We start from the raw sequence: 27,638 nt of genomic DNA, 5'->3' as shown, positions 1-27,638 counted from the left end.
TGATAGAACTAAAAGGGCTTGGTCAGAGGGTTTACTGTGAGTCAGGAACTAGCCCTGTGAATGGTGGATGCCCAGAAGTGTTTGATGAGTGAGTCAGTGAGTGGGTGAGTGAATGAATGGTCTTTGGTGGTTGTATACAGTCTGAACTAATTTGTCCAACCATCGTACCAGAATTGGGAACAGCAGGCAATGCGTAAGAAGCAATAGCAATGACTGAATCTGGGTGAAGGTACAGATTCATAGGGAGAAACAAACACTTACAGGGCAAGATGTCCTTGTATCTGTTTTTCTTGATATTCTTGGGTCTCTCAGCCACAGTTGTAGGATAGGTTTTGTCTGCCTTGTACTTTGTGGATTGTCTTTTCAGCCTCTGTAATAAAATTCCAAAAATTAAATCCTCCTAGAGAAGAGAGGTAAGAAGCTATCTGTAGAGACCTTTCCTTCTCTTTAGCTCAAACAGATCACTTTTGCCCTGGTAGCATCTTCTAGAGCTACCTCCAATTCAGGACAGAGCCCCTGAGCATAAGGCCAGCAGACTTCAGTTTGGAGAAGTGAAAAGATCACACTTAACTGCAGCTGAGCCACAAATAGCTAAAACCTAGAGGTGAAACTAGTGAATATTTTAAAAGCCAATGTCTTTTTGAAAACAAACTATATGCTCCACACAAATGTCAGATATTAAAAGTTTACATTCTCTGCTATTACAGGACTATTTTAAGTAGAAATGGAGCTTAAGCCAAACAAAATCTCTCTATAGCCAAATTTCAAAGGTTTCAGTCTTTTTTAATTTTATATGATCCAAACCGCAAGCTGACCCCTCAAACAAACAAGTCTCAGGACTGTGAGATCATAAGCTGTGAGCTGCAGTCGAGTCGGATGTTTTACTGAGCCACCCAGGAGCCCTGAATGGAAATATTTTATAGTCTCCCATGTGCCTGCATGTCCTTAGTTAAATTCACAGTCATGAGATCAAGCCACCCAGAGCCCTCCACAGCCAGCAGGGAACCTGCTTAAGATTTTTCTTCTCCCGCCTCTCCCCCTCCTTCTGTACCTCCACCCCACACATGCATGCTCTCTCTCAAAAAAAAATTTTTTTTTCCATTCAAGTTACACCAAATTTCTCAGCCGTCTCTGCTCTTATGCACTAGACAATGTCACTTTCAGGCTGGTACTGGTTCCTGGGTGCTGAAAAGATGTCAAGTCCCAGAACTGTTTCTTTTTGAAATCTTCAGAACTGAGCCTGTGCATTGTCCTTGTTACACTGTTTCTACTTGTTTGTTTTACTTCGCTTACTTGTGGAATGTTTTCTAGCGAGAATGCTATAGGCAAAAAGCAACCCCCCCCCCTCTCTTTTTTTGTAAGATGCGCCTCTATTAATTGGGTAAAATGCCACAGATAAAGAGTGTGTGTGCGTGCGTGCATACATGCGTGCACGTGCGCTCATGACCCTGTGCTAGTTTAGCCACTTTGACTGACGCCTTCAGCCACAGAACAGGATGGCTCTTTCTTCCCACTCATTCCTCTTCCAGGAGTCATCCCTCTGGATGTCACAAGGACACGATGCTCTTTTAGCAAAATGTCAGACAGGAAATGCCTATGGGATGGAAAATTTGGAAAGTGCGAACGTTGGGGGGTTTTTGTAGTTGTTTTTGTATTTTGGTTTTGTTTTGTTTTTAGATGTCTTACCTTGAGCTCAGACCACTATGAAGGCCTTTTTTTTTTTTATTACCCTTCACTCTCTACCAGACCCATGGGCTTGAACCCCCCAAAAGCGAACAAAACAGCAGAATTAGGATAGAGGAACTGATACACCTCACCAGAAAAGGAGGAGCCTTGACAGTAGACAGCAAAAGCGTATAAAAGAGAAAGTATGGCCATAGGGGGTGGCTGGGGTGGAGGGAGAAAGGACAGGTCAAAGGCAAGAGGCGTTTCTCTGCCAACAGCAAGGGATGGGATGTGCATTCACTAGAGGCAGCACCAACCAGAGAAGTCAGGGGGAAAGTTGCTGAGGGAACAAGAAACAGGGCCAGGATCCCTCCTGGGCCCTGACTGGCTGGAATGCACGCCAAACCAGATTCTGTGTAAGCTTGATAAGCGAGTCGTAAGCCCATTTGGTTTATGGTCTCTACTACCCTTTTCCTTTCAGGATAGGAAAACTGAGGTCCTGGCCATAAAAATAGAAATCAGAACAGAGCCATTTGTGTGTACTTCTTATTGACTAGCAAGTTAATTACTAATAAGTGGACTAAGGTCACTCCCAAAAGAGAACAGAAAGAAAAAGAAAGCACAGGACCATAATGTCTTTGCCTTGGAGGACTTTCTCATGGTATAGAAGACACAGCATACGTTACATTTCAGAGCGGGGTAAATCCAGCCCCCCCTGTGCTAGATGAGAGAGGGGGAATCAGGTTGGGCTGTTTCTCAAGATAGTTCCCCAATGCCTACAACTCCGAGTCAGTATAATCTATTCCAAGCTTCCAATCTGCTCCAGTTCGCCAGCCAAACATCTGGAGATTCCGTTGCTGTCCAACAGTCAGCAAAGTGAGCAGGTGCATAAGCAGTAGCCAAAGCGGGGTGAGCACACCAAGGTCAACTTTAGATACTTAAAATGTGAAGGTATGACAAGAAGTGCGTGTGTGTGTGTGTGTGTGTGTGTGTGTGTGTAATCCTGTGAATAACTGAAAATGTGGGACTCAATGGTCCCTAGTGAGAGGCTGGGGATGGAGTTGAGAGAAATTAGAAGTGATGCAATATATTTACTCTGGTGGTAGTGATGCGGGAAACAAAGACAGAGGAAATGGTAGGTAAAATTAAACATCCTTATAACCAGCAGCCCGTTGACAGATATTGGAGGCAGGCACAGTATAATATTTCTCCAGGAGCCCCCTACTATCTTAATGTTAATGCTTTGCTAGAGGGAGAAACAACTTTAGCTTGATTTCTTAAGCATATGAAAATCCTTTTGGACACTTCCCGTTGCCCCCCCCACCCCTCCCCCGTCTCCCAAATACATAACCAGTCACTCCTCACAATCCCGGGGCAGCTCTTCCTGCCCACGGACCTGTCCCCATGCCTTATTAAAATCACTTTTTTGCACCAAAGGCATCTCAAGAATTCTTTCTTGGCTGTCGGCTCTGGACCCCCACCACCACTCCAAAACCGCTTCAGTAGCAGAAAAAAAAATCACCTTAATATGCACAAAAGTCAAGAAATGCTGATAAGTATGTTCAAGTGATAGGCCGGTTCCCATAAATGAGTCATTTTGATGAGGGAGCGTGGGGCAGGCTGAGGACAAAGTGCAAGCCCGTGCACCCCATCCCCACCCCCAGCTGGGATGTGTGACGTTCCTCGGCACTCCTGGCTGCCCAAGGACAAAGGGAAGGGGGAAACAAATGGCCAACTGACAGAGGTCCCAGTCTTCCCGGACATGGGTCTCCATCAGTTTACAAATATCTTAGTAAATTACAAGAAAAAGGCAATCTTATCAATAGCCTAATCTCCAGAAGCCCGTAGACCATTTCCCGGAGCCCCAGCCTCATCCTCCATAGTGACAGAAGGGAACAAAGGCCAGGAGGAAATGGCAGGTAAAATTAAATTTCTTCATAGCCTGCAGCCCATGGACAGAGACTTGAGGCAAATACAGAGTAGAACATTTCTCCAGGAACCCCCTACCGTCACAAGGTTAGTGCCTTACTAAAGGGAAAACCACCTTAGCTTGACAATAGCAAGGCCTCCAGTATTTTAGGAGTCCGCTTTAGCATATGAAAGTCCTTCTGGAGGCTTCCCTAGTGCTTTACCTCCCCCAACTCCGTAGTATAAAACCAGTGACTCTTCACCACCCGGAGCAGCTCTTTCTGCCCACGGGTCCTGCCCCTGTGTTTTAATAAAACCACCTTTTCACCCCAAAGACGTCTCAAGAATTCGTTCTTGGCTTCAACTCCAGACCCCATGAACCCCCATCACCTCAAAACCTGATCAATTTCAATTCAACAGATGTTTGTGCGCTGGCTACTCTAGGAGGCACTATGTTTGTGAGTGTATTTATTGATAGACAAATAAATATGGAACTAGGATGTATTTAGTTCTCTGTGGAACAAAATGTATCCATGCCTTCCCTGGTCTATGGTCAGTCTCCAGAAGTTGCTACAGTACCAGTCTGACTTCTAGTGTGTTCCAAGCCAACATTGCTGTGGCCTTCAGAATTGGGTATGTTCTTTCTATTAGGGCTCATCGAATTCTTCATATTTAATAAATATGTCATTGCATTTGATGAATACAGTATTTACCTTTTCTATAAATATACCTCATCCCTAACAGACATAAAATTTATCCCCCCTTTTTCTTTTTATGTTTTAAGTGGAATCAAACAATACTAAAGCAATATTTTAAATATAGATTTCTTAAATAAAAAAGCAATGCATATTTATTGAAGAAAGTTTAGAATACAGAAGTAAAAACAAGTCTAAAAATCACCTAATATCCCACTCTACCCAGACTTAATCATTCTTCATATTTTATATTACATTCCAATGTTTTAACTATGTGTAACAAAGATGGGGTCTCACTGTATACGGGGGTTTTCAACTTGTTCTTTTTACTTATGAATTTGTGTTCTACATTTTTAATGATGGCAGAGTATTCCATGCTATGGAGTGTAATTTAAATTACTTAATCGGTTCCTTGATATTAATATTGCACATTTAACTTGCTTCTGATCTTTTTAAACCATAGGTCTCAACAATATTTTTATAGGTAGCCAAAACCTACGTAAATATCTTTCATTGTTTCCTTGAAATGAATTCTCAGGAGTGGTCAAAGAATTTGCCCACTTAAAATTTTTTTAATGTTTATTTCTGAGAGAGAGAGAGAGAGAGAGCGAGCGAGCACTAGTGGGAGAGAGGCAGACACAGAATCCGAAGCCGGCTCCAGGCTCTGAGCTGTCAGCACAGAGCCCCCATGCAGGGCTCAAACCCAAAGTCAGTGGCTTAACTGACTGAACCACCCAGGTGCCCCAGAATTTGCCCACTTTAAAGGCTTTTGATCCATATTATCAAATATAGATGAGAAATTGTATACAAATTTTGCCTCCAGGAAGGTTATAACAACAATGTATGAAACTGCATACTTTTGAACTCTGGCCAACATTAGGACTATAATGTTTTAAGAATAGATCCATCTGATAGGTTAAATGTTATTGGTTACATTTTTTTAATGCTTATTTATTTATTTTTGAGAGAGAGAAAGAGGGGTGGGGGAGGGACAGAGAGAAAGAGGGAGACAGAGAATTCCAAGCAGGCTCCACACTATCAGCACACAGTCCAACATGGGGCTCAAACTCACCAACTGTGAGATCATGACCTGAGCCAAAATCAAGAGTCAGACACTTAACCAACTGAGCAACCCAGACACCCCTATTGGTGGTATTTTTGTTATTTGTACTTCTGTTTGCAGTTTCTTCACTTTAAAACATATTTTTAGAAAGAAGAAGATATGGCATTGTCATATTACCCTACTACACAAAGCCATGTTCATATTTCTGCATTCACATCCAGTCTTTCTACAAATACATATAGATATCCAATGAGGCCATATATGCAGAGTTAGCACAATACTTGACATTTGCTAAGCTTTCACTTTTTATACACAATTCATACTTTTACACATTTTCTTTTTTTAAGATTTAAATTTTACTTTGAGAGAGAGAGAGAGAAAGAGGAGGGAGGAGCAGAGAGAGAGGGAAAAGGACAGAACCCCAAGCAGGCTCCATGTTGTCAGGATGGAGCCTGATGTGGGACTTGACCCCACAGACTGTGAGATCATGACCTGAGCTGAAATCAAGAGTCGAACACTCAAGTGACTGAACCACCCAGGTGCCCCTTACACATGCTTCCTAAATGAAGATGCTTCAACTACCTCCAATGTAGAAAAGGAAAAGCATATCAAGAAAGTTTTCAGCACAGACACGCAGCAAATTGACCAGCATGTGATAATATATAACCAAGCTTTACCCCGTAATTAATACAATGGCTGAAATGTACATATCATAAAATCACAATCAGTTGCAGTAACTGGCCAAGGGGAATGCCTATTAATTGTAATCTATCTGATAAAGAATGGGCTAATGGAAGCGGAGGCTCCCAATTAAGCCTAAAAGACAGATAAGACGCCCTACACTGTCACTGTGTCCCTAGTCCCGTCCAGGAAAGAGTGGTAGCCACTCCTGAGGGTTTAAACAAGGAGGTGGAGACCAAACCATCACAGTCAAGACTACCAAAGTCATTAGGTTCAGCAGACAACTTTCTGATTATAGTTGGCTTCTCATATAAGTTTTTCTCCAAACTATAGGACATGCTGTCAATGAAAACTTCTATTCTCACAGTGACTTTTCTCCTTGAAAAATTAATACATTGGCAATCTTGTTTCTGGTGAATTTCTTACATGTTTGCCTAGTCCTGATGATCAATCAACTCTGGGCATAGTGACAAAATTGAATTTTTAGACTAGCAAAACGAAAGCTGTGGTGATCCAAGATAGTTCTTGAGTATGTGACCTTGTGCAATGCACTCTGTGATCACAACAGTTGGTAATTGCATATATTCGACCTTGATGGAATTCATAAAAATTATTAGAAAAACAATCAAGACCTGGCTACATGTAACAAAATGGATGGATTTTATAAACATAATGTAGCGTGAACAGAAAAAGACCTTTAAAAAAATCAAATACATAACATGATTTCAGTAAAATTAACCTCTACTGTCTAGTGGTGTATGTATATATATATATACACACACACACACACACACATACACATATATGTGTGTATATATACCTTATATATCTAAGATATAGCATATATATATGATATGTCATATATATATAACATGTATATATCATATATATATCTTAAAGCTATTCAGAAAACAAAGAAAATAATTTCACAGAGAAGGGCAAATATCATATGATTTCACTTAGTTGTGGAATCCTAAAAGAGAAAACAACAGACAACAACGAAAAGAGAAACAGACTCATAAATATAAAGAGAAACTCGTGGTTGCCAGAGAGGTGGGGATGAGGGGAATAGGCAAAATAAGTGAAGGGAATAAAAAATAAGTAAAAATCATCACCATTTCAGGGCAACATCTACCTCTAAGCTGGCAGGGGTTGGCAGTGGGGGGTGAAGGAGATGTGAGCCAGGACACCCGAAGGGTTTCTGAGGAGCAGGACAACGTTATATTTCTTCATCTGAGTGATGCTTATATGGGTGCCTGCTTTATCACTTGTTGTTAAAGTGCACGTGTGTGTTTAAAGTACTTTTCTGTGTGTTTGTTGTATTCTATAATTTTTTTTAAATGTAAAATGTTAAGACTAATGCACAAATTGGGGGCAATAGAGTTGGGGGCCAGAGGGAGGGCTAAGAGCACAGGCTCAACAGTTACATAGCTGTATTTCAAATCCAAGCTCCTCCATGGCCGGAGGCAAGCCGTTTAGCCTCTCTGTCCCTCAGGGTCTACTACTTGCCAAACGCTTGCTAGTGCTAGTCACCGAAGACACCAAGATAAGTGGGAACTGAACATGAGCCTCCCCTTGGTGGAGTGTCAGTCTAATGGTAGAGCGAACATTAAATAAGAACACTAATAGATGTAAAATTGACCTGTGAAAAATGCTATGAGGCTGGGGGCCAAAAAAGAAACTTTAAAAAAGTGACAGATGGTGCTAATGACAATGTGTTACAGATTCGGTCTGTGGGGAAGGTCAAGAGAGGCCTCTCTGAGGAAATGGCCACCAAACTGAGATCTGAAAAATTATGAAGAGTTCATTAACTAGGCAAAGAGGCACATGGGGGAATATTGAAGGAAAAGGAACAGCATGTGTGCAAAGGCCCTGTGGCAGAAGAAGTATGACAAAGACAAGAAACTCAATATGCTGCAAGCAGCTGGAGAAGCACTTGACGGCTGGTCCCTGCAAAACTTCGTTAGCCATTGCAAAGGATTGTTCGGGAAGTAGGTGAGGTCTTGTTTGCAAAGCACATCAGCACAGCTCCATGGGTTAGCTGTTGTTGAACGTGGACGCACAGAAATGTTATATGAGAAAATGCAGGTTAAAAATAACTATGGAGTATAGAGCTGTGGAATCACGACGTTGCACCCCTGAAACTAACGCAACGCTGTGTGTCGGCTGTACTTCAATTAGAAAAAAGAAAAAGAAAAGAATCCTGAATGTTTTTGAGGCTCTGAAATCAAATAAAGAATAATGTAACAAAGTATTATTTTATACTAAGTAGAATCAGTTTTGGAATCTGACCAGTTTCAGTCCTGGCCTTGCCATTTTATGGGTTAAATGAAGATAAAACTTTCCTGTTGGGGTTGTTATAGTGATTAAGATCATACATGGTAAACCACTTATTGCCTAAAATACTGGTAGGCAGTCAAAAAGATTTATATATTTTCCTTCATAGTTATTAAGACTAGGAAGGTGGTAGAGGCATGATAAATTCAGACTTTGCAAATTAGAAAAGCTCTTTGAAAAATACATTTGGCTATACTTAGCCCATTAGATGCTAACACTCTTTGACCCAGCTATGACACCTTTGGGGCTCTAGCCTCAAGATATAATCCAAAAGAAGGGGAAAACCACATAGGCAAACATACTTATGGTATGTTATGTCAATAGTCATGAAAAGTTAGAAATAATCTAAATGAAAGAGAAAGTTAAGTTACTTGGGTGCCTACTGCGTGTCCAGCATCTCATATATTTACTCCATTTTCTTCACAGCAATTCTGCAATGTGACTATTTCTTTGTTCCCACTTTTGAATGACTTTGTTGAAGGTCACACAGCTAAGATAGAACCTAAATTCAAACTAAGGTTTATATGATTCCACAGTTGCTACGAATATAGATGGCAGAGCAAGACTACTTGAACTTGAATCTCTGTTCCACCACTTACGAGCTAAATGACCCTGAGCAAGTCAAGTGACCTATCTCAGTTTCCTCATCTATAAAATGGAAATAATAACAGTATTTTCCTCACTGGATTAAATGATACATAAAAGTGTTTAGAACAATTCCTATAAGAGACATAGGAGGAGTGTTAGCTATTATTCAGAGTATTATGCTACCATTACACTGTGCAGCAGCAGCAGCTGTAAATACAGATTTTAATTAACATGATAGTTTTTGTAGAATGTCAAGTGAAAATACGAGAATACAAAATTGTATCTACGCTGTAATTATAACAACGTAAAAGGCAGTTTATAAATGGGCAAGAACTAGGATTTCTAGACCCAAAAGACCATATTTGTTAGGATACTATGGTGAATTTATTTTCTTTTAACTTGCAATAATATTGTTTTGTAAGAGTAACAACAATAAGGGCTTTTTAAAAAGTATGCTTAAGAAATTTTTTAGGGGCACACGAGTGGCTCAGTCAGTTATGCGTCTGACTCTTGATTTTGGCTCAGGTCATGCTCTCCCGGTTCATGGAATCCTGCTCTGTGCTAACAGTGCCAGAGCCTGCTTGGGATTCTCTCTCTCCCATGCTTTCTACCCCTCCCCCACTCACACACAGCTTGCTCGCTCTCTGCTCTCTCTCGGTCTCTCTCATTCTTTCCTTCTCTCAAAATAAATAAACATTTACAAATATAGAGGAATTTTTAAAAATTAAAAAAAAAGAACTTTTCAGTAGCGTAGCTGTATACTGCTGTCTCTGCTGCTTAGAAACTGCTAACTGGGGACTTGCCCTCAGGCTAGACCCTTTGAGGGACTCGGTGTTACTGGTCAAAGCAAGATACTTATTAATTAAATATTGATTAATTTCATAGGCTATGACATGACAGATCTGGATTTAATTTCATGTCTATGGCTCAACAGTTGAGTGAACTTAGGCCAATGACTTAGCCTCTCAGAGCCTCAGTTTCCTCATCTGAGAGGACATTCCTCGTCATAGAGAACATAAAACTACATCCTGGGTTGTTGTTGATTCTAATGAGTAGTAAGTAAGATAATGAATATGATGCTTCCTTGATCTCACCAAGACTATCACGATTAAATATTTCCTAGAGTAATCAGCTGTTTAATGTCTACCTTTCTTTTTTTTAATTTTTTAGACAATTTTTTTTAACATTTATTCATTTTTGAGACACAGAGAGAGACAGCGTAAACAGGGCAGGGGCAGAGAGAGAGAGGGAGACACAGAATCCGAAGCAGGCTCCAGGCTCTGAGCTAGCTGTCAGCACAGAGCCTGACACAGGGCTTGAGCACAGGAACTGTGAGATCATGAGCTGAGCTGAAGCCGGACGCTTAACCGACTGAGCCACCCAGGCGCCCCTAATGTCTGACTTTCTAAGACATCCTCCAATGTCTTAGGAGATAAACCCCATCAAAGCACGGAGGATTGCATCGCACATTGTTGCAGCCTTTAGCACAATGCTTTGCACGTAGTAAGCGCTCAGTAAACACATGGATGAATGCATGAAGACCTTAGAGGAATGGTCTTGGCAGCTCCTACTACAGAAATGCGATTGGGTTTAGTGTTGGCTCAGGAAAAGACCTATACAGCCTGTCATAGCAGGGCTACATGCTCTGCCCAGAGATGCACAGCCGAGGGGGAAGTGTGCACTGAAATCCGAGCCACTGACCTGGCAGCGGGGCAAGGTGCACAGACTGTCTACCTGGAACCCGAGATGCCTTTGGATAATTCCCACAAGGGAATCGCCATTTAGGCTAGCAGCGGCTTTGGGTCACAGAATCAGTGCTCCAACCTCAAACACAGCAAATCCTGGGAAATTACGTTAAAGGGCTTATAAGGTAGGAAGTGGGAAATGACCAGATGGAAAGCCCTTCAATGTAAAGACAGCATTAACCTCATCCAAGCAAGCAAAGTAGCCCCATTCACCACCACCCAGCTCCCCCAAAATGAATGTCTCTGGTCTCTCAGCTGAACCTTTAGGTGGGGCTGAGGGCAAAGACTCTGTTTTTCCACTGGAGGACATGAGTCAGTGAGCAGTGAGGTTCCACTTAATCACCACCCAAAGACAGGGTCCTTAAAACCAAGAGCTAGAAAAGCAAGGAAGTGATTAATATAAAAGTCAGGATAGTGATTATTCCTTGGGCAGGCCAGGGTGGGGGTGGGGATGGGGACAGGGGTAGGGGTGAGGGACCCGATGGAGAAGCGATATATAGAGGTTTCCCCGGGTCCGAAAATGTTGCATTCCTTGACCTCAGCGGTGGTTGCTTTACACTAATACATGTTCTATGTAATTTTCTGAACGTGTCTTATAGTTCACAATTTTAAACAGGTAAAAAAAAATACAAACTATACAGTGTTTTTAAACAGGGGGAAATGACCAGATTTGTATTATAGAAGATGACTTGGGTGTTGAATGGAAAATTGAGTGAAGGTGGGGTCAAGGCTAGAGGTCGAGAAGACAGGAGGTGAGGAGGCTGCTATCAGTTGGTGGGAGATTATAATGACTGAGGTAAGAACAGTAAAGTACTAGGGATATAGTCTCTCTCTATATATATAGATATATATTTTTTAAACACAACCAAAATAAAACAGAGGCTGGCACTACCCCCTCAGGACTTAAGAGTCCAGGGGCAGGCACATGTCTAAACAGACACACAGGCCAGGACTTCCCTTTATCTCCCTCCCTGGTGGCTCCGCTTAGAGGGACTCACGCTGCCTGGCCAGTGGCACTGAGAGCACACTTTTCACAATGCCACCCTAGTGTCCGAGTTCACACAGGTGCTTCTGTCATAATATAGAGTCACTCAGTCATGATATCTAATCACCCAAGATGTTACAGAGTGTTTTCACAGCTGCTCTCTGGTGCCAGAATGTTAGCCCCATGAGCTCCAGGGACTTTGTCTTGTTCACGGCTGTGCCCTCTGTGCCTAGAACGAAACGTGGTGCCCAGTGGGTGCTCGCTACATATTACGGGAATGGAAGAACGCATTTAACTATCATTGGCCTTGGGTCATCACAACAACCTGTGAGGACAGCTCGGCCATGAATATCATGCCCCTTTGGGAAGTTAGAAAACAAAGACTTGGGGAAATGGAGGGACAGGTCAAAGAGCTGATAATTTGGCTGAGAATCGTGATTGGATTTCGGGTTTTCTGCGTCCACTCCCTGTTCTTCCCACCCCTTCACAGCTCAAGAGCCAAGGCTTCATGTTCTTAAAGCCCTGAACCACCAGCTGGAAGGGAGTATTCCAAAATACTGTCAGATATCCTGTGTCATCGGTCGTGCTAGGTTACAGGGGGTACAAGCCCTACTGACTGCTAACACATCCATCACCACAGTCCCCTCGGAGGACATGTTCCCTGGAAGGTCCAACCTAGCGGGCCCAAGGCTAGCGGGGACTTCTATTTCTCCATGTCCCTCACTTGTCTCTACTCATTGTCCCATCCCACCCCTCCACGCAAAAGAGGCTTATGGAGACCCTGTTATTTAACAGCAAAAAACGTATTCTCTTCCTCCTTAGAAGAAAAAGAAAAGAAACCATAAAGAAACATGGCAGCGGGTAGTTTTGGGGCCCCTCGTGAACCTTTGTCATCGAAGCGGGATTCCGTGGGGAGGCTAACAACATAATGCTCCATGAGAAGTTCATCTTGGTCTCTTTCCTCTTAATTAAAAGTAGTCACTTGAAGCATAAACCACAACTCGGATACCTAGGGACTCTAGATGTTCAGTTAATATGAATGTTCATACACCTGGAACTAGGTATGTCCTCTGTGGGAATCACAGTCAAACTCCAAGAACTAGCAAACACTGTGTATAAAACAGTATTTTGGATGGAATACTTCAAACACACAAACTGCTCAGAAAGGTCAAACTTCCAGGCTGCTTTTCTCTCTTCTTCCCCTACAAGGTCTGACACTCACTTTATCCCAAGAACACTTTGGTCTCGGAGAGTTGGACCATCCCAGTCAGTTAAACGTCTGTGTAAGGACCCAAAGAGTGTCACACGTAAGACTCACCAGAAATTCATTGGCGAACTCTTCTTTGTTAGATTTCTTGGTTTGGGCCTCCTCTAGGAACTTCTGCAGAATTTCTCTTTGGTCCATGCTGCAACGCAAGAGAAACTGTCTCCCCGAGGGTTAAGGGAGGGCATGTCAAATGTATGTCATGGCCGAGATATCACCAAGAAGCCACTGCTGCCGCCAGAGCAGAGCATGTTGAAGGCTGTGGTTAACTGACTTCATCACAAGCCCTAGAGGAAATTAGTACGCAATCAGCCTCTGTGGTCACACAACAAAGCCATCATCACTCCAGGGCCCTAGCGCCTTCCTTCTCAAGGAAGGAACCTGGTTCCAACTCAAGTTCTAACAAACAAGAGGCTAACCAGAGCATAACACGTGGTCTGCTTAGCTCTGACACCGTGCCACTCCATCATCTTCGAGTCAAAGTCACCCTTTTTCTTGTTTCCTAGAGAAAAGGCAGAATTACAGGTCTGATGATGGGGTCTGCCTCTCCCCATTTCCTCAATGAACACAAAGGCCCTGTTGATCCCTTCTGTTTCCTCGTGTCCCAAGTGAACTCAGCGAAGTTCAGTTAGGGTCAGAAAGGGACACAGACACGGTTGGGAGTTAAGACATCTTCTGCCGGCACTATCTTCCCCCAAAGTTCATTATCCACACAATCTGTGGAAAATTACTGTCCATCAGAGAAGGCATTTTTATTCAGCAATATTATGTCTGCCATACACACCTCAAACTCTCTTTTGGATGAAGCAAACTCTCTTTTGGCACAGTCTGTGCCTCTCCCCTGGCTGGGGAACTGCAGACCTTCATTAAGGGAAATGGTGTTGATTTCAGGGCTGAGTATTGGTCTGTATAAGATCCAGGAGGGCAGTGGCCCCTGTGAGAAGCACCTGACCAGGAAGTTGGCACAATATCCCCTGTAGGCAATGCTAGCAAACTAAAAGGAACAGAAAAAGTAAAATCAGCCACCTTGCTGGCCGCAGTCCCACGGTCAGGGCAGAAAGCTGGCAGAACCATTTCAGAGAAGGCGTTCAACTGTCCAACTAGTGCCTTGGAAGAGGCCAGTGCTTCAGGAAGCCACGCTGTGCGTGTGGCATTTTGTCCCTGACAGACAAGCTGTCCTAGAAAAAGCTTCCACATCTCAGCTTGCGCAAATCCCCTCCTCCATGGGTACAAACCTACCGAAGACTGTCTCACGCAGACTGAGAGCGACCCCAACAAATCAGCGTATCACCTCTGTTTGGAGACAGAAGTTCCATGAATAATTGTTAACAAAATTAGTCTGAAATAATCCTGGAGAAAACCTGGAAATGTGCCACTGGAACTTCCGCTATTAGCAATCTTTTCTGTTTTGCATTACTTAAACTCCATTTAGAAAATTCCAGACACTAAGCTACAGCCACTTTACTGAGCCTCGCAACAGGAAGGGAAAGGTCTTTGAGGGATCCTGCATGGGAAGCCCATAAAGAATTTCAATCCCAGTCCACATAATAAATTAAAGTGAGGCAGGAGAGTATTCCGCGATCCCCATATAGCATTAAAGGGGAATTTTTGTGGCACTAAATAATGCAGTGTTTGATTTGGCTATCTTAAGACATAAAATACGGGAAAAACTTTAAAAGTACAAAATTGAAAGTTCACAATAACTAAAACCATGTAAAAGTACGTATGTACATGATTGAATGAAGACTAAGTGGCACAGAAAAGAATGAACACTGTTAGAATTCAGGATTTTTAAAAAATGTTTTTATTTATTATTGAGAGACAGAGCATGAGCATGGGAGGGGCAGAGAGAGGGGGAAACAGAATCCATAGGAGACTCCAGGCTCTGAGCTGTCAGCACAGAGCCCAACACAGGGCTCAAACTCACAAACTGTGAGATCATGACCTGAGCTGAAGTCAGATGCTTAACCGACTGAGTCACTCAGGTGCCCCAGGATTTTTTTTTTAAGTAGGCTTCATGGCCAGCATGGAGTCTAACGCAGGGCTCAAACTCCCAACCCTGAGCTCAAGACCCGAGCTCAGATCAAGAGTCAGATACTTAACCGACTGAGCCACCCTAGATGCCCCTAAGGATGCTTTTTAAAATTCTTAAACACCATTGTACCACTTTTTAAGTGAGAAAAAGACAAGAATCCATTAATTTGTTCAAAAAATTTATTGAGTACCCACTAAATGCTAAGTACTATGTTAGGGTGATAGCAAACAAGCCAAAATAGAGTAAAAACACCCTTAACTGGTTAATAAAGCATCTCAGGACTGAGACATGGCTGTAATTACTAATTAAAATAAAAACATTCCAAACCAGGGGCACCTGGGTGGCTCAGTCGGTTAAGCGCCCAACTTTGGCTCAGGTCATGATCTCGCGGTCCATGGGTTTGAACCCTGCATCAGGCTCTGTGCTGACAGCTCAGAGCCTGGAGCCTGCTTCAGATTCTGCATCTCCTCTCTCTGCCCCTCCCCAACTTTCTCTCTCTCTCTCTCTCTCTCTCTCAAAAGTAAATAAACATTAAAAAAATTGTTTTAAATCTTCCAAACTGGTTAACTTGCAGAGTAGCAATGCATAACCCTAAAAGGAAGATGATTTTCTGTATTTTAACAGGACAGTTTCACAACCCCTCTGTCCCCTTAGAATGTAATTACTTCCAACAAAACCAAAACTTTACTAATTAATAAACCAAAGATACTGAATACAGTAAGATTTAAATCTATTTTTCCCAAGCTCATATTTCAGAACGATCCCTGACTTGATCCTCTTCTTAGGGAGAGCTAACACAGCAATAGCTACAAGATAGAGTAAACCTCCCTGGGATGTCCTTCTTTTACCCCAAATATAAAAGTCTAAAAATAGTGTCTGAGCCGAACTGCAGATTTCTTTTCAAAAGCAAGCAGCAATTCTCAGGAGTCTGTTCCACACTAAAACCAAAAGAGACAGAAACATCGTGAAATTACCAAACCTCAAAAACCCACTTCGCTGAAAGACCATTTCCTGAGTAGACCACTCAGGCAAGCAACAAACACAACTGAAGGAGAAAACGAAAAAGTTTTATTAACAGTTTTATTTGTAACAAATCTAAGCTGCTACTTAATTTTTCACACTTCCTTTTATAGATACGGGAAGGCAACAGGAGCATCGTGCTTTTTGATTCAGATTCTGATGACTCATTTATATCTAGCGGGGAGATCAAGAGCTGGGGAGGGGGAACATGTTATACAGCAAAGACTGGCAAATACGTAAAAGGATTGACGAGTTTGTGATGAAACATTTAAACCAGTCCGGCATAAGCCCTAAGTGAACATAACAATTCCATGCAGTGAAAGACCCATGAGCACTATGTCAGAAGCCTCCTGGGTGAGTTCCAGTGGAAAGTAAAAGTGAATGAGCACCTGAGGAGGAAAGAGCCAGGAACACCTCACTGCTGCCTCTGGTGGCGGCTCTGCTGCGGATTCAGAAGGCAGATGACAGCAGAGAGGAGTGCCCCTCATAGTCACCTGCACCAAGAGGGGAGTATGCCCATACAGCGTCCAACATCAGCGTCACGGAGGTTGGAATGAGACGACAAAACCAAAAAACCAAAACCAAAACCAAAAACAAAACAACCCTCAACAAAACAAAAAACACTTTAACCAAAAACCCCAAAAAACAAAACACACTTTAACCAAAGAGAATATCAGGGGAGATTATTAGGACACTTATCCTCAGTTAATAGGAAATACACTCAGGTTTCTCTGAACACCCTTCTCTCTCTATGAGGAGGCATGTTACACCCTGGGGAAGCCACTTACCAATCTTTGCTTTGGTTTTACTAGGCCTGCCTTTCTCTACCTCCCAGGGCCTCTGATTTGATGCGGGCTCGGTGTGTTACCTGTGATACACACAGTTCTTTGGGAGCCTCCTCTTGATCACCAAGGCTTGCTTGTCCTTTCTCCTCAATGTCTCATAGATTCAACCAGCCTCTTCCATTCCCGCGCTGACCGCTGCCCCCTTTTTGGCACATGTGGATTTCATCAGCAACAGGCTCTTAGTTTTATTCCATGCTTGTATCTCCTAGGAACCAACGGTGGGTGAAAGCTCTTAAATCTCCACTTAAATGCTAAAGAACCAGAGTAGTTACCGATGGTCTACTGAATACACATCCAGATTCCTCAGCTGGTCACCAACCCCTCCCCAGGAGACCCTACCCAAACTATCTAGCCACATCAGCCACAGGCCTTACTCTCTACTGCCACCTCTTTTGCTACTTCTCACCTTTCCCCGAATGTTCCCCAAGATGAAAATAAAGCTGTAACACCTTTTCTTCACAACTCCCACCGCTGCTAACTCCACCTCACCACAGGCCTTCTCTTAGTCTGCCTCCTTTTGGTCAAAGTCTGTCTTTTCAGCTGTGGAAGCCTGCTTTGTCTCTTCACATGTTTCTTGTCCCCCATATGTTTGTTTAAAATAGCTAATTTAAAAGAAAACACATAAACCACCCCCTGTAGTGTTAAATTCATCGAAGGCAATTCCAGTGTCTTCCATATGCATTCCTGTGCCCCACAGTGCCTAGCGTGGTCTTAAGCACACCTAAAATACACCTGTTGTGATCAAGTACACGACGTAATGTGGTTAGGTGTTGGTGGGAGACCCACCGTGACTTGGTTACTCTCTCTGTCAATCACCCCAGGTCTCCTGCCTGGCATGGATCATGCCTGTCGCAGGCCGGGCACTTCTCACTGTGCCAGGAGCAGATGGGCCTTCCCTACAGGGAGGTCCTGAAACCTGGCAGAGAGCACGTACCCGACAGCTGCTGCCCAAGCGGCAGGGACACTGTTATGGAAAGAATGGGGCGGCCACCACCAAGGCAGAGTCCAGCTCTGAGCTGCCACAACAACCAGGAAGAAACGACCCCTTTATCTCCAGAATAGACCCATCTCCCCTTTTATAGATGGACATAGAAGAGGCTTCTAAAACGCCTCTGACGAGGCTTGGTGCACACATCACCCACAGCAGGGAAGTCCCCCACCCGTCTTCTTGTCATGCTGGCTCCTCACCACTACAGCTTTCTGAGACCTCATCATTCTCTCCCGCTCACCTTAGTCAGCTTCCCACCATCCACAGGGAGTCGTGCTCTGCTTTGGGTTTCAGAAACACAGTCCTCAGGAGGCTAAAGTCAACTGATAATTTGTGATTGACCCAGTTTCCTTTTCTTAAAAGAGTTGAGACTCTTGGTGAGACGTGGTATCTTGTTCAAAGCATAATCAAACTTGAAATCTTATCTTTTGTTTGTTGACTCAGCTTTGAGACTATTCATTTATTCTTTTAATGAATATTTACGAGATGCATATGTATGCAAGAGAATGGGGAAGAGGGTGCTACAGATACGTACAATGAGGTGTCTTCATTCAAGGATCTTTTATTCTAGTAAGGGAGGGGAAGTACTCACATAACTATAACTTAAGGCATTTGTGGGAAGACCATAAATGTTATGCAAACAAATTGTTGAGAAGGCAAAGATCACTTTGTATTTGGATTATCTGGATAGCCTTCATGGAGGAAGTGACCTTTGAGTTGGGTCTTGAATATGTCAAAGAGCCTGAAGAGAAGCAATATAAGACAGAGAAGAGCAGGAGGAGGACAGCTTACTGAGTGGCTCAGTCTGGCTGGCTGATTGGTCATATAGAGAAGAGTCTTGATCAACAAGGCTAGAAAGGGCAGTAGGAGACAGACCCTTAGGGAATTTGAACACCAGGCTAAAAGTCAGGCTTTAATTGATGGGCAATGGGAAAATGGTGAAAGTTTTGTTTTCTTTTAATACCAACTTTATTGAGGAGGTGCCTGAGTGGCTCAGTCAGTTAAATATCCAACTTCGGCTCAGGTCATGATCTCACAGTCTGTGGGTTCGAGCCCCTGAATTGGGATCTATGCTGACAGCTCAGAGCCTGGTTCGGATTCTGTGTCTCTTTCCCTCTCTGCCCCTCCCCTACTCGTACTCTGTTTCCCTCTCTCTCAAAAATAACAAACATAAAAAAATAAATATAACAACTTTATTGAGATAGTACGGACATACAACAAACTACACATTTCAAAGTGTGTGACTTGAGAAGTTTGAAATGTATATACACCCATGAAGCCACCGTTATAATCAAAATAGTGAACATATCCAATCACCTTCAAAAGTTTCCGCTGGAAGGTCTTAAGAAAATGACAATTGAAGCAATGCTTTTCTTTCTTTTTTTTTTTTTTTTAAGAAATGGCCACTCTGATAAATTTTTTAATAGTCTCATAATCTACTTCAGTAGTATGTAAAATTTCAAAGTATATTCTATCTAAAAATGAGTCAGAAGCCTAGACAAGGAAACCACAAGTTTGGTCAGTCTGGTGGCCATATACACGACAGACTGGGGCGGGCAAGCCTGGAACAGGACGATCAGTGAGCAGCCTCACAGACTTTACCGGAAGTCCAGGCACGTGGCGGGTAACAAACTCGCGTAGAAAGAATCTGGATGAAAAGGAAGGAATAAGTGAGAAAGACTAACTGGGAGAGTAGGGCTGGAGGAGGGAAAAGGGGGAAAATGGCTGAGGTTTTGAGCTAGCTGGGCAGCAATCTGAGAAAGTGAAGGGATAAGAAAGCTCTATCGATATATAGAATTAGAGCTCGTGGATATGGATTTAGGAAGGGAAATAAGTCAGACTTAGGAATCTTAGGAATCACCCACACTGAGGCGAGAGGAAAGGCCAGAAGATTGGCTTACCTTTGTGAGAGACAAGCGTGAGTGGAGAGAAAAAAAGCCCAGGGAGAAGTTGATGATCTCCAAATCACAGTGGCCCCACACGGTTCATGTGGGAACTATTAAAATAGTCCAGAAACTGGGCTAAGCCCTTTCCATAGTGTATTGTTTCACTTATCCCTCACCACAACCCTAAGAATTAGCTACCAAATCATCCCTGTTGTGAGATGTGGAAACGAGGCTCGAGGGAACTGGATTACTTGCCCAATGTCACGTGACGAGTCTATGTTGTTAAAATCCGACAATCTGAATGTAGTCTGCATCTCTGGGCTACCATGTCTTCGCCCTGCCGCCCCCACCCTCCACTTCAGCTCTCCTGGGAGAGGGTGCCTAGGAACAAACACCACCCAAGCCACAGCTGCATTGCCCATTTACTCCCAGGGGCACCGTGGCCTCAATCTCAAGATACTGCCGCGTACGTGGCCCCGATCCCTCTCCAGATGTCTCACCGACAGCATAGGATGAAACAGGGAGCTGGTAGAGCTAAGTGGGAAAAGAAAAGACAAAGGGGAGGCTGCTGGCCTCTGACATATATCATTTATTTTTCAGCTTTATTGAGAGAGAATTGACATATAAAGTTGTATACATTTAAGGTGTACAATGTAATGATGTGATATATGTATATATTTCAAAATGATTACCACAGTAAGGTTAGTTAACACATCCATCACCTCGCCTAGTTAATCAATGTGTTTCGGGGCATCTGGCTGGCTTGGTTAGTGGAATATATGATTCTTAGTCTCAGGGTTATGAGTTCAAGCCCCATTCTGGGTGTAGAGATTACTTAAACATTTTTTTTAAATATAAATACATAAATATAGGGCCGATAAATAAATGGGAGTGTTTTGTGTGTATGGGTGTGGTAAGAACTTTAAAAATCTACTCTTTTGGCAACTTCTAAGTACATGATATGGAGGTGCCTCAGCGCAGTCTCATAAATACATGATACGGTATTGTTAACTATAGTCACCATGATGTACGTCACTCCCCCAGACCTTTTTCATCTTATAACTGGAAATTTATACCCTTTGGCCACCGTCAGTCATTTCCCCCACCTACCACCCCTTGCCCTGGGCAACCCCCAATCTATTCTGTTCCTGTATCATTCAATTTAGATTGCACTTGCTGAGAATTAGTTCAAATACATAGACACAGCTTTATTTCATGAACAAAACAGCCTTGGTCAAAGTGAAAATAGTGATTTTACCTAAGAAGTAAAAGACCACAAAGCCCATCCTGTTGAATTTACAGTAATGTAAGGGGCAAAGGAATACATCAAGTGCCTTAAGCTGGTAGCAAAAAAAAAAAAAAAAGCTAATTTCTACTTAAAAGAAACATGAAACCTCATTTGGGATTACTAAACTATTGTGATTTCTCTATGAAGAGAGGAAACAGCATACCTTGAAGAAGTCAAAATATAGTAGCGGCGCTGCATCTTTAATTCTGTGCATTTAGGGGAAACAGATAGCTGGCTGGCAGACGGGAGGGGATGTGGTTACACTTTAGCCGAACAGTGACCAAACTACTAATGCCTCTCTTCAAAATAGATCTAGCAATGCTTTGCTTCTTGACAACAAGGTAAGCAGTCTGGTTTGGGGACTTATGAATGTAAGAGTGATGACTGCCTACTAATCTACGAGACTATTAAGGACTATCTGGAGATACACATACCATAGTCACCATATGCTTCACTTCCAATCACGTATGGCAGGACCAGGGAAATGTATACCCTCTACCGACCCTCTACTCGGGAGTCACAGAGCTTTCTGATTTCCCAAGGTCCCAGAGAAAGTGCGGACTATGCAAGAACCAACAAACACTCTTTGACTAAATTCTAAAACACAGAGTTATCCTGTGTACAATGGTGTTTGGCAGGAATTATCAGGATTGCAACAGAATGTACATTATTGAAGGGGAAATGTTCATTTAGCTTTGAAGCAAGGGTCTACAAACTTCTGTAAAGAGCCAGATAGTAAGTATATTTTACAGGCCATGTGGCGTCTGCTGTGAGCCCTCAGCTCTGCCGCTGCAGTACCAAAACAGCATGTAAACAAGTGCGTGTAGCTGCCATCCAATAAAACACTTTACAAAAAAGGCAGCTGGCAGGATTTGGCCAATCCCTGCTCTAAACTGATGGGTCTCAAGTTCTATATGTACATTAGAATCCCCTGTGGAGCTGGTAGGACCCCAGTCCACCCCTGCAGAATCAGAATCTCTAGGGATGGGGCCTGGAACCTGGCAATTTATAAGGTCCAGAAGTGGCATGGAGCCCGCTCTTTGGTTTGAAAACACTGTGGCACACAGCTCGTTTCATGTAAGCCGGGATGGCCCCTCTGTCCCAGATGTGGGCCAGCACTTCCTGCATCCTGTGGCAGTAAGAACGCACTCACTGTTTTATCTTTTGTCGGCCTTTCTGGTATGAGGGCAGGGGCAGAAGCTGCTATCTTTTGGTTTCAACCTAAAGAAGCAGAAAGTAGTTCTGCTTTGGTGAAATTAACACAAAACTCAGGTTACAAATTCAAAAGAAAATTTCCAATTTCAAGTAGCAAGATTCCAACAAAAATCTCCCTAAAGTCCTAGACTGCAAAACGAGCAGACAAGACCCTTACCGAAGGACAAGGCGGAACGTGAAGGAACGGTTCACTGCGCGCTCCCCTTCCCAAACCGTCTCCAGCAAAGCCCTGCTCCGTGCCTGAGCTCCTCCTAACAAGTCATTCCTTTGGGTCTGGAGGTCTTTGCTCACATGGTACCTCATAAAAACTCTCGTAAAAACAACGCGCAAAATCTCTGCAGACCTCCCAGCTTTAGCAATCAGTAAGAAAGAAATTATTCAGCTAAGTTTGGTTCTGTCCAAAAGAAAGCAGCTTTGGATTTGGTTGTCTGTTTTGATCACCAGAAATCAATCAACTGATCCGTCATGGAGGCAGTGATGTTCAGGCTGGCAAACAGCCGCTGCTTCTTCAGCTCTCCAGGTTCTCCTAGGAAGGACAACAGGAAGCCGACAGTCAGAGGGGTGGTTTTCAGGAGCTTCCCAAAGAAACCGCAAATAATCTGCAGAGACCTTCAGGAAATGCAGCTTACTAAAGCTTCTGCTGTGGCTGGAAATGAAGAGGAGTGCTCGTGAGAGCAGATGTCCTCATGATTACTAGGACGTGGGCTTAGAATGCCTCCTATAAGACATCGTTTCTGGCTAGAGAACAGCGGGATGGTTCTATATCGGATAAACTGGACTTTATTTTATTTTTTTTTAAACATTTAATATATTTATTTTATTTTTTTATTATAAAAGCACAGAACAATTTTATTTCTTAAAAGATTCAAATAGCCACACTAAGGGATGGTTCTGAATTTCTTCAACATACATCCAGAGATGTTAGGGAGAGGAGACCCAGAAATTTACCAGGTGAGCAGAGCGAAGCCAGGCTGAGATTAGCATTCTATCACCAGTATACTTACTGGGCAGTTATACATAGGAAGTGGGATTTAGCTTTACAGAGTCAGTAGGGAAGGCTGTTTTTCTACTTGGTTTCCAACTTAACAAAGAATCAGGAATTGGAGTCCCAGGTTATGAGTACAAAAGCAATGCAAACGCCTTTCAGGGGCCCCAACATACTTACCCAACCTCCCTGGCCCTGGACAAACTCCCGGACGGCACTGTTCCCGTTGATCATGTTTACTATGGGGACAGCCACCTGTCTTGCCATTTCAGGAGCCATGCGGGCCACAAATTCAAGAACCTTCACAGACACCGCCAAAAAGGCTCTCTCATAACCTAAGCTGGGATCCTTAGCACACCAGGTCTGGCTGAGAGAATTTACGGCATCCTGCAGTATAGTTCCTGCCTAGGAGAGACAGAAGATCAGCAAAGTATCAATAAAAAAGTACAGGAAGCTGTAGGTGCAGAATCCAGTAAAGCAAGTGTTTCCTAGGGAACGGCAAACGCACCACCAGTTGTATCTGAGATAATCTAAGGAGTAGATAGCCAAGCTCTGTTATTTATTGTAATGGGTATAGAGAAAACATAAGGAGCCCATCAAACCCATGATTTCAGGTATCATTATTCAGGATAAGCAAAACAAGTGAAAGAAAAAATGATTTGAAAGCACAATATTAAGTATGTGATAGTACTTAATAGTCAAGTTGTGAAGGTACTGCTTGAATGACTGAAGTCTGGGAAATTCTGAAGTTAAAAAAAAAAGATTTGTTTTTTCTTTTCCTCTTTCCTTCACCCCAAAAATGGATCAGAAAGTCATTAGATGGGATGGGGCGCCTGGGTGGCTCAGTCAGTTGAGTGTCTGACTTCAGGTTCAAGCCCCACATCGGGCTCTGTGCTGACAGCTCAGAGCCTGGAGCCTGCTTCGGAGTCTGTGTCTCCCCCTCTCTCTGCCCCTCTCCTCCTCATGCTCTGTCTCTGTCTCTCACAAATAAATAAACATTAAAAAAATTAAGAAACAAAAAAAAAAATCAGGAGTCATTAAATGGGGCCAAGCAAGATATCCTGTGTGTGGTGTAGGGGGTCCCATGGGAGTCAGAGTAGGGTCCAAACAAGTTGGAAGGACCATCCTCATGAGTACCTAGATCCTGGTTTCCAAATACCATTCTCCATTAAAACAAACCAGAGCTCCCTGGGCAATGGTGATCTCAGGCTGGGGCCTGGAAATACAAGAGATATGTCAGAAATTAAAGAAGTATTCACACAGTGACAGGACATGCCAAAAAGACACAGTCCAGACGGAAATGACTCTTACTGGCCAAAACTAGGACAATTTGAACATCCAAATAAATAATGATGGTAACAAATTACTAGTAATAGATAGGAATTCATGAGTCCACGTTGACATAAAAAAATAAATACATGAATAGATTGAAATGTTGACGAGATATTGGATATTTACACGGTTTAAAAGTACCGCCCTATGCAAATTTAACGATAGTAATTACAGATATAACTGCAGTAGAGAAGCCTTGCAGACACCATCTTAGGTGATTAAGTTAACATCAGTAATGGGACAAATTGAAATTTGTGCCACTTAATAGGTGCGACAACTTCAACTGCGACCCTTCTGTGATCTTACTGTAGAGGTACATATCCTGAATCTATGCAAGGGGAGACACTGAGCAAACCCAAGGTTTAGGGACCTGCTGCAAAATAACTGACCCACAATCTTCAAGTGTCAAGGGCATGAAAACTCACAGAAAGACTGAGAAGCTATTTCAGGTTGAAGGAGACTAAAGAGACAGCACAACTAAATGTAGTATCTGATTCTGGCCTAGATCTTTTTGTTGTAAGTGACATCATTTGGACAACTGGAAACTCCATGTGAATGAGTCTGAGGATAAGATGAAAATGTGTCAGAGCCAGTTTCCAGGTTTTGATGGTTAGGTTGTGGTTACATATAAAAGCGTAGCCTCCTTGGAAGGAAATACAGAAGCAGTAGGGGATGATGGCGCACCCTAGCAGCCGCCTACTCTCAAATGATTCAAGAGGGAAATTCTCTGTAAAATCGGTACAACTTTCCTATGAGTTTGGGACTGTTTGAAAAAGCTTTTTTTTTTAAAATTAAAAAAAAGGTAAATTCATCTCTTAGCTACTTTAGGAAAGTTTTAGCGCAAGCAATTAGGGGCAATAAGTCTGGTTCTGTCTGAATAGATGCACCATCCAAGCTATGTTCAGTAAGAATAAAGCATAACAGTGAAGGGTGTGGTTCAAATCCTAACTTCAATACTCACAGAGTAGCCTAATTTCTTGTGTCCCTATTCCTCAGTTTCTGCATCTGCTTCAATGGATATCAAGTCAGAAAATACTTAGCGAGGGTCTCCTGTCTACGAGGTGCTATTCTGGGTTGTGTGAACACTGCAGTGAACAAAGAGGTTAGATGTTTGCTCTCACAGCTTTAAATGCACAGATGAGAGGTTGCACTTATGAATAAGAGTTTCTATACTGCCTCGCAGAGTGGTAGCAGGCTTAAATGAGATAGTAAGTGCAACGCACTCAGAATACTGTCCAGCACATGTTAAGTGATGAATTAATATTACCTGCCATTATTATTATGAATCAGCAACATCTTCCCGAACATTGCCTATGGTTTTTACACCCAATACAGGATCTAAACCCTACTGCCAATAATCATTCTGGTGAAAAGCCAGATAAGCCCTAGGTGGCTGCTGTAGCTACTCACCCCCTCAGTGCAGCATACGTGACAACTGTCTATCATTCCTGTACAAAGTTTCATTCCTGGGCGTTTTGGGGGTAAGGGGGGGAGTGATGCCCACTCTCAGCAAAATAAATATTAAAACAAGTATATAAGAGAATAAAGTGCTTTACCAGGAGCGAAATGCTACAGATGTGCTCTCTATGCGTCGTAAGCACAGCTCTGATGAAACCCAGTGGGAACGACCTCACTACCACTGGGGCTCTGATGAACTCCTGAACAACTAGGAACCGGAGACTTCCCGCTGTATCTCCCTGGATGAAGGTAAGCCCCACATCGGTCACAGGACAGTTCTAGTCATAGTCATATAAGAGCAATATGGAGAGAGCATCTGAAAGAGAAAAGAAGCAGCAACTTCACCTGTCCCCGAATGGTTTCTGAAATGACGTTTTTGACAGAAGCTTCCATTTCTTCGTTGATCTGGTCACCCAGCATCCGAAGGCGACCAGCAACGATGGCCACGTCAAAAGAGGAAGACTCTCCTAAGACAGAGGGGACACGTTCACATTTTTACAGAGCTGGAAGGGATAGCAGCTCCCAGGAATCTGGGCAGTGGAGAAAGCTCTTGACCTTTAAGTAACCTTGGCAATGTTTTCTCCCAAGGACACCTTCAATAATCTGCCAACACCGAGAATCAGAGAATGTCCTTCCCTTCCATGGAGACTACTGATTTTCAGGTATTGCTGAAAGCTTAGTTTGCCTTTTGAAACTTAAGAGGAAATAAGGAAGCATATCCAAAGTCTCGCTGACTTATATTTACCACCTCAGGCCAGGAGCCTTACCTGAGTCTGTTTCATCTTCGCAACATAGGTTCCGGTTAGCAACCTGCACGGTGGTGCTTAAGAAGTCTGTGAGTAACGTGTCCACAATGCATTCCGTTTGCTCCTCAAAAGTTCGGGGGCTCTTCATTTTAGGTGTTTGCTGCAGAGTTTTCCTTCTCCACAAAACAAGCAGTTTCAGCTCAGCAGGAAGTCAGAAATACTGGTAAACCAGGTGTGTCTTGTAAACTTTCCTAAGGGGACACGTAATCCTAGAGCTTGCCCGACCAATTTCCTTCAAAGCTAGTTGCTTAGAAATGTGGAACTTCTTTGCAGAGCTCACTATACAGAACTTGGGAGACTTTCTGAAGAATTTCAGTTCCTTTTTTCAGAACCACACCCTAGCCAGGTCCTAAGATTAATTAATAACTTGTATTGTTAGCCAGTTTAGAACTGAAATAGAGTTGAGGAAGAGCTTTCTTGGGCAATTTCATTTAGAAATACTTCCTGTTAGGTCATGTGTGTGGTGTCATTTAAAAAAGGTTTTAAAGTTACGATAAACACTCAACACCTGACATATGGCATTTATTTGCCATAATCATCATTTAAACTTACTCTCTTTTTTAAAAATGTTTATCTTAAGAGAGAGAGGGCACACTTGCACCACACACTATCAGGAGTGGGGCAGAGAGACAGGAAGACAGGATCTGAAGCAGGCTCAGAAAGGCTCTGCACTGACAGCAAAGAGCCCAGTGAGGGTCTCAAACTCACAAACTGTGAGAACACGTCCTGAGCCAAAGTCAGTAGCTTAACAGACTGAGCCATCCAGATGCCCCAATTTACTGAGTATCTAGGGGTAAGGAACTAGTACTTGCACTAGAAATAACAGAAAAATGACACAGACACAATCAT

The 27,638-nt window shown here is 42.9% G+C and overlaps 2 protein-coding genes across 6 annotated transcripts in view; both read right to left on the bottom strand.

Annotated features, from left to right (window-relative positions):
* The window catches only part of PTPN22 (protein tyrosine phosphatase non-receptor type 22), a 58,354-nt gene extending 45,159 nt beyond the window's left edge, over positions 1 to 13,195 (bottom strand). For all 4 annotated transcript variants that reach the window (XM_029946188.1, XM_029946190.1, XM_029946189.1 and 1 more), the window contains exons 1-2: positions 12,986 to 13,195; positions 262 to 370 (exon numbers count right to left, since the gene is read on the bottom strand). In XM_029946188.1, the coding sequence (XP_029802048.1) occupies positions 262 to 370; positions 12,986 to 13,072 (196 nt within the window). In that variant the 5' untranslated portion in view covers positions 13,073 to 13,195. The remainder of the gene's footprint in view (positions 1 to 261; positions 371 to 12,985) is intronic.
* A 7,079-nt stretch (positions 13,196 to 20,274) lies between these two features.
* Positions 20,275 to 27,412, bottom strand: BCL2L15 (BCL2 like 15). Of its 2 annotated transcripts, none has more exons than XM_029949254.1 (4): positions 26,751 to 27,412; positions 26,329 to 26,450; positions 23,374 to 23,598; positions 20,275 to 22,734 (listed from the first exon to the last, which is right to left on the bottom strand). In XM_029949254.1, exons 1-4 carry the CDS (start codon positions 26,875 to 26,877, stop codon positions 22,717 to 22,719), a joined length of 492 nt encoding a protein of 163 aa, XP_029805114.1. In that variant the 5' UTR covers positions 26,878 to 27,412; the 3' UTR covers positions 20,275 to 22,716. The 2 variants fall into 2 exon arrangements, 1 of the variants encoding a protein (XP_029805114.1); XR_003912320.1 differs by lacking the exon at positions 20,275 to 22,734 and adding an exon at positions 25,487 to 26,222 and having other exon boundaries at positions 23,551 to 23,598.
* Positions 27,413 to 27,638: the final 226 nt, after the last annotated feature.

This window comes from Suricata suricatta, chromosome 8 (assembly GCF_006229205.1).
Source record: "Suricata suricatta isolate VVHF042 chromosome 8, meerkat_22Aug2017_6uvM2_HiC, whole genome shotgun sequence".
In the NCBI taxonomy this organism is placed as follows: domain Eukaryota; kingdom Metazoa; phylum Chordata; class Mammalia; order Carnivora; family Herpestidae; genus Suricata; species Suricata suricatta.
Note: the sequence above shows the minus strand (reverse complement) of the source record. Positions and strands in the feature narration are given on the sequence as shown.

What these genes read in the sequence shown, in the direction of transcription:
- BCL2L15 (XM_029949254.1), bottom strand. Translation starts at nt 26,877, where the DNA reads ATGAAGAGCCCCCGAACTTTTGAGGAGCAAACGGAATGCATTGTGGAC. An exon ending in CGAAGATGAAACAGACTCAG is followed by an intron (nt 26,451 to 26,750) that starts GTAAGGCTCCTG and finishes CCTCTGTCTTAG; the next exon opens with GAGAGTCTTCCTCTTTTGAC. An exon ending in CAGAAACCATTCGGGGACAG is followed by an intron (nt 23,599 to 26,328) that starts GTGAAGTTGCTG and finishes TGTCTCTCCTAG; the next exon opens with GCAGGAACTATACTGCAGGA.